At 40.1% G+C, this 7,236-nt stretch overlaps 1 protein-coding gene across 1 annotated transcript in view; it reads left to right on the top strand.

The window, feature by feature from the left end:
• Positions 1–281: 281 nt before the first annotated feature.
• Positions 282–7,236, top strand: part of LOC118328758 (dedicator of cytokinesis protein 3-like) — a gene marked incomplete in the record, with an annotated part of 127,180 nt that continues 120,225 nt past the window's right edge. The window contains 2 exon segments of the mRNA XM_035662658.1: positions 282–417; positions 790–873. Coding sequence (XP_035518551.1) covers positions 282–417; positions 790–873 — 220 coding nt within the window.

Genomic DNA, 7,236 nt, shown 5'->3' with positions numbered 1-7,236 from the left:
CTCTTCACAACGAGGCTTGGGTTGAAATGTTTTTCCCAGTCACTACGCCATATTTACAGAAACCAGTTTCCAAAATCCAGCATTGCCAAAGCATGCTGATTATCTACTCAATTCTGGATCCTAACCCAGGAAAAGCAGGATAGAAGTGTAAAAGGGTCGATCATATCATAAATGTTAGGGTTAAATTTTACAGCTTATTTCTGCACAGGGTGACTTAACAGTGACTGCATCACTAGAAAAAGCTCTGAGGTCTGTTGTTTTCTGGGTGCACTGGTGCAGTCATGAGGATTATTCACATCAACCCTGCCTGGTACAGCAAGGACTGTGGATGTGTTCAGTCAGGCTCTGATGCTAACGTCATGCTGCTGTCACGGGACAGGCAGACAGTGACGGTGGAAGGGATGAAAGCAGATGAGGGCACAGCTTTGGTATTCATGTGGTTTGTGAACTATGTTTACAAGTGAAGTTGCTATTGTTACTACTGTTTATTGAATTTGTCGCATACAAAAATGTTGTACACAAGCTCATAAAGACAGGGATTCTTGTGCATACATACAACATGTTTGAAAGTGTGGTTACGAAAGAGAGCCTCTTAATGAACTGCTATTGAAAAAAAAATGAATAATAGAATGAATAGATTCATAGATAATAAACAGTTGCTGCCCTACAATTAAGAAATCAGACTCTTTTCTTTCTTTTAGTTGCTATGTTCCCACAAATTTCAGTACAGTGTCTCATTTTTTTTATATTTTCACCTTCTCATAGTTTCCTCTCTCTCTTTCTCTACAGTCATCTGCAATTTCCGGGGCTCAGTGACTCAGGGTTTGGCTCTGGAGGTGGGAGAGACGGTTCAGATTCTGGAAAAATGTGAAGGTAAGACTGATGAATAGGTACACAAGATACTGTGGGGGTGGATGTTTGATACAGCAATAATGTCCTTGGTCATTGTTGCAACTTCACTAAAGCACCAATAATCACTGTAAACACCCTCCAGGGTTAGAGATTACTGTCCTAAAGGTTTTCTTTAAAGACATTTGCATTCATAAAGAATGAATATCAGGGAAGGGACTCGAGGCTACAGTTTTAAAGGTCCAGTGTGTGACATTTGGAGTCTTTATGGTTGGCAGATATATTCACGTTTTCATTAGTGTATCACCTGCATATAGGAACTGTTATGTCCCTTACCCTAGAATGAGCTGGTAATATCTACAGATGGCTATGAATTGCTTTCTGCATTGTAATATTTTTCTTCCTATGCTTCTAGAAATGAACTACACTAAGACAGGTTAACAAAGCTATAACCTGTTGGCTGACTGTCAGACTTAAGAACCGTAAGAACTCTGCTCCTGAGAGCCCGTAATCATATTTTCAAACGACTACAGTCTGAATGTGACTAACATTAATTAATGTCACCGAGCTGTTCTTATGGTACTGATGTAGGTATTCAGTGATCTTCCTTGGAACATTCAAACTCTTTATTCCCTTCAGAGAGATGTTTCAAGCAAGCAGGGTTACTTTTCAGTTTGGCTATTGTATTCACTGAACTAAAAACATTGTGGGAAAGTGTAGGATTATTCAGGGGCGTCATAGACCTCGATACAAACATAAGGACAAAACACATTTAATTAGGAATGCCACCAGATAACCTCACTAAGATACCTGCTCCCATAAGGCTCTCTTTATCATATTAAATCTTCTCTGTAAATCCTAATAGTATTTTTTATTTTTTTTGACCACCAAATCATTTTTGTTTACTAAGAAATGTAGCAATGTGCCAACAAAAGCAATATAAAAAATACTGCTAGCAAACATGGTTGTTAACAATCAGTCCAGTCTCACTCACAACTCGTTTGAAATTTCCCCATTGTGGGACTAATAAAGGCATATCTTATCTTAAATACTGCCGCTTGGTCAGTGGCCCTCAGCTCGAAAAATGTACTCATTTTGAAACCATTTATGATAGTTGTAGTATAAAGAGTCTATATGGGTCTTTATACTGTGAGGGGGGGTCCATGCCCACATGGAAATCCTTTTACCTTTATTCATTCAGGGAACTGTCACTGAGAGTAATGCTATATTTTTCAGGAAAGCCCTGATCACATTCACACAATTACACATTCAGCTGCCCAGCGCAACCAGTCTGATCTGCTGGCCACTGAGCAGCTCCACTGGAGCAGCTGGAGGCTCTAGGTGCCTTGCTCCAGGGCACTTCAGCAGTGTTAATGAGGGAGGGAGCGCTGCCTTTTACTTTCCTCACCCAGATTTATCTTGCTTATCCAGGAGATTAAAATGATGACCACTGCCCACAGTAATGCTGCTCTGGCTGTGTTGTCACAAATGCAAACAAAGTAATACACGTACTCATTGCTGCATCCACGGTTCTCTAAAATAATGAGTGCAAAGAGCCTGTAATAGCCCAGTGCGGGCCTGGACAAGAGCCCAAGTTATTAGCCGATGTTACTCCCATTGTTATTCCTACTTTGACTCTCAGAAATTAGCAACTCAAGCCAGGATGTGTATGAAGCCAGGAAGTGTTGTCTTTTGCAGATAATGAGTGAGTATGTGCCTCATTAGCCCCAGCTGGGCAGGCCGCTACCATCGATCCAGTGCCAGGGGCTGATTGGGCCTTTCTTTACCCGGGGAGGGACCTGCCCACGAGGAAGAGAGAGGGAGAAAGGGGGAAATGTTCAGTTGATGGAAAAGAGAGAACAACATGGGTTTACTTTGCCTCTCTCTCTTCTGGCCTCCACTTCCCCCTGTGTTGTCATCTCCTACAATCCTCTTCCCTTTCTCTCCCCAGTCAGCTTTATCTTTATCCCCTTCCTCTCCACTGTATTCTTTTATCCTTCCTTTCCACTTCCGCTCTTTCTCTTCTTCATTTTTCCTCTTATTGTCTGCTTGTATTGACCAGCCTCATATTCAACCCTGAACTAACTCCATGGCATCCAATCAGCATCTAATTTGCTCTTGTTATGAAATGCAACCCTCCTAGCGAGGGACAAGGGCTATTGTCTGAGCCCTTGTGGCATAGGCTGTCATCACAGCTTTCCCTTTAACACACAGTGATTATCGGGGCAAGCCAGGGCTAACTTTTGTCCAAGATACCCAAGGTAATTTAAAGATTTCCCCAGCTTCTGTCATTATCTGAACATGCAAATGCATTTTTAGAAAATACCCTGCAAACAATGGTCGGCTAGTAGCGCAGAACATTATTTATATTTATGGGACAATGTTTGTCTGTGTAATTAGTAGTTAAATGTTTTTAATATGTTGTTGTTAATATGTTCCAGTCATGCAGAAATGTTATCAACTATACATTTTATTTCCTTTGTCTTTTTTCTTAACTTTTATATCTCTACACACTCAATGAACATTAGAAAATCACCTAGGAGTGTGTGTGTGTATGTGCTTTGGAGTGGATATGTCATCGTTCAGCTGCTGCAGAAATACTGCAGAGCTTTTATCCATAAGGTACACTGAGTGTTCAAGATGCAAGGAAAATCTTCCCTAAAATTGTCTTTCCCTGCCCTCTCGCACTGTGGCTAGCACTTGTCTGCCTGCACTAATGCCAAATTATCCTCCCCAGACAGAAACTCAATGACTATAATGACAGTGATATGGAGATGGAAGCCAGGCTGCAGGAATGCAATCCCCAAGTTCCATTCTTAAAATATAGAGTGCAGTCATAACACTTGAGAAAGCATTAGACTTCAATTATGGGAGAAGCAGCAATTTAAAGTATGAGATTTTGACTCTTAGTACTGTCAGCATTACTGAAGTGCCCATAGTCTCAGCTCAGAACAGACTGTCATTATTTTGGAGAGGCTTTTCAGCTGTAACAAATCTTTATAGCTGCTGTTGTTGATGTCCAGGAGACACCCGCTGTTGGTAAATAACAGTTAAATATTACAACAACCAGGCTGTCAATAGATAACCTGATATTAGATGTAGATAATATGAGTCATTGTGTAAGAGAATTTCTATGTTTCAACATAGAACTATATTGTTCTTTAATTTAGTTGAGCATAACACAGGAAACAATACACCATGACTCATTCTTCTGCAGTGAGTTCAGACTGATTTTGAATTATGTGTTGCAGATTTAATTTAGGACTTTTCAAAGGAGGAAGTATGGGAGATGCCTATGTCTTACTGAAAAAAAAAATTCTTAGGAATAACATAAAAAGACCTTAAAATACAGAAATCATACTATTGCTGCAGTGCAGCAGTTTGCTGTCTGCAGGTGCATGTGATGTTTTCATTGTTCCTCTTTTTACACAATTTTAATGAATGTTTTAGAATAACAGAATCAATCAGGATATCACCTGTTCCCTGTACATAGGCTGTTCCTACGACTATTCATTCTAGTATCTTTTTATATGAGGGCCCCTTTCCCCCCCAGTCCTACACCCGTGGCTCCATGACCATTTTGTTTTTTCTATACATACAAAAACAACAACAGAAGCCAAACATTTGTACCAACAGTTGTTAGACTTATGTTGCATTCATACAATATTGTTTTTATCATAAGTCTGAGTAGGAAAAGCAGGCTTTACTTGCAGTGGTGCATTAGTGGGTGATTACATATATAAATGTGCATATTAGTTGTGCATACCCATGATACTGTATGTAATGAATGTGGCAGTAAAAGAGGGTGCAGCTAACCTCACCAATACATTTTGCAACGCTTCTGCTTAATTGCAATATATCAGCCGATTGTTTGAGACTGTGTTTACAACTTGACAGTAGCGGTTAGCCATAAGGCCAAACACAAAAATAATCAAGTATAACAGTTCAGAAATGAGTGGTTCCCTCTGAACAAAAGGAACCATTGTATTACATTCATTGGGCATATGCTTTTGTCCAAAGCAAGTTACAATAAGTGCATTCAAACCACATGGTAGCAAGAACTACATATTGTTTTAAACTGGCAATGTATCCCTTTTAAACAAATAACTAAAGGCATGCTCAGTGCTAACGTACAAGAGATTAGAAATGTTTTTTGCAAAGAAATGAGACATAAGTAAGTGCTTGAAAGTGTTTTTGAGATGTAGTCTTAAAAGGTGTTTTTTTATCCTGCGGTGGAAGAGGGGAAGTGACTCTGCTGTTCTGACTTCAGTGTGGAGCTCCTCTACGTCCACAGGGTCTTCTGAGTGATTGGATGGCTAAAGGTCCAGAGGCAGAGTGGCATAGTGTTCGGGCCAGGATGTGACCATGGCTTGAAAGCAGGACGGAGTCGATAATTATCCAGGGTCACTCCCAGTGCCGTCCGAGTTGGCACTACCAAGGTGTTGTCAATGGTCATGGACAGGTCTCTGTCAGACGACCCTTTCCTCCGGAGGAACACAAGATCACTCGTCCAGTTTGAGCTTTAGGTGGTGCCTTGACATCCACTCCGATACATTGGCCAGGCAAGCAGTGAGCAGCGATGCGTGTCAAAACCATGAGCCAAGCTGTATATTTCCAACACCAACCATTTTATATCCAGAAGAAGCTGAAAGGTAGAAAGATGCAGTGTAGATGCTGATCAAGTATCCTAAGTATTCTATATTCGTTGTTGCTATGACAACTAATAAAGTAACCATGGTGCTACTCATCAATTTCTTTCTTGGCCTGATTTTAATTATTGTTTGCACAGTATATTGATTTTGAACTAATCAATCAATACTCGTCCATTGGTAGTTTTGTATAAACCGAGCATGATGTGTTCACAGTCAGTGGCTCGGTGGCTCAGCTGCAGTTCACACCTCTATTGAATCACTGTCATAACCGTAATTACAATGAAATACGCCCTCCTGGGTACTATTACTGCATCAACAAGCAATTCCTTTTTTATGAACTAGCTGGAGGTGTGCTCTGCAGGGATATGAAGCATCATTTAAGACTCATATTTGACTGATTTGATAGCTTGATGGAAACCTGCATTTATTGTATAATGCTGTATTCATAATTACTTTATTCTCAACCTGCATTAACTTAACAAAAGTGGCTCCTTGAGTTCTGCCTCCCACTTAGAAATGATTTACAGTGATTATTATTGTGAATTATTTTGATAACAGTGCAAAATAATTATTCTAATAACCACTTAAGTGAGCCGTTTGGATACAAGAGGCAAGATTATTACTCTTCTTCAGACAAAGGCTGTATGACAACAGACAAATTAGGCACATACATGCACCTGCGTGCACATTCATGTACCACACACCTGCTCCTTCATCTCTGCCTCCCCAAAAATAAAACAATCATATACACACTCACACATACAAATGAATGTTTTATCTCCGTCTTTCTGTCCTCTTCTGTGTTTCTCTCATCTCTCACAGATGCAGTAAACTCACTCAGCTACAGAAACACACACACGTCCTCATTTCAACCCTTACAAATAGTCCTAGACACTGCTGGTCCAGCCTCAGTCTGATTTCCATATAGATGAGAGGCTAGGGAGTAAACACAGCCATCTAAACGAGGGTGATAAATGAATCTTGATTGGTTATTAATTAACTGGCCAATTAAGCCTCCATCTCCATATTCATATCAGATTATGTAGAACTGCTGAGAAGTGGATGTCATGATTTTTCAAGAAGATAAGCTGAGAGTTAATATCCTGATGCAGTGTTAGTACTTGTATTTGTGGAACAGTTTTCAAAATGTTTTATAAGAAATGGGTAATGATTAGTACTGTTTCACGATGCCACTACCTTTTAATCTCTCAGGAGATATCTAAACATTTTATTTACAGAAGTGTCTTAAAATGTGTTTGTTAGAGCACACATTGGACATTGTTTTGATCCAGATAACGTCAAAATCAACTCAGATAAAATATAATGAATTAACTTTCTATCCGTGTTCCCCCTGTGATAGTCTAAGAAGGTCAAAGTAATAATATGCATCATTTTGATATAAATAAATGTCTCTTTTGCTTCACTCTGTCACTGACAGACAGTGGTCATCCAAGCCTTACGTCTCCAAGAGCCAGAGACACAATCATTTTTATTTCCACTTGGACTGAGACAAATGATGTCTCCACAGTCTGAGAGGGTGTCTGGGTGCGTCCCTGTACATATGTAGTCCCTCGATACACGTCATTTCCACCTGTCAAGGTTTTTACTTCAAGTCAAGTCAACTTTCATGACAGCCTTCTACTCCGCAGAGGCCTCTAATGAATGTCCGTCCATGTGGAAAGAACTGTTGTGCTCTCTGAGAGCTGCACAGTTGCCTGCACACACACACACACAC

The sequence above is a fragment of the Morone saxatilis genome, unplaced genomic scaffold, assembly GCF_004916995.1.
Source record: "Morone saxatilis isolate NCDOM2014 unplaced genomic scaffold, NCSU_SB_2.0 Contig18, whole genome shotgun sequence".
NCBI classification, from domain to species: domain Eukaryota; kingdom Metazoa; phylum Chordata; class Actinopteri; family Moronidae; genus Morone; species Morone saxatilis.
Note: the sequence above shows the minus strand (reverse complement) of the source record. Positions and strands in the feature narration are given on the sequence as shown.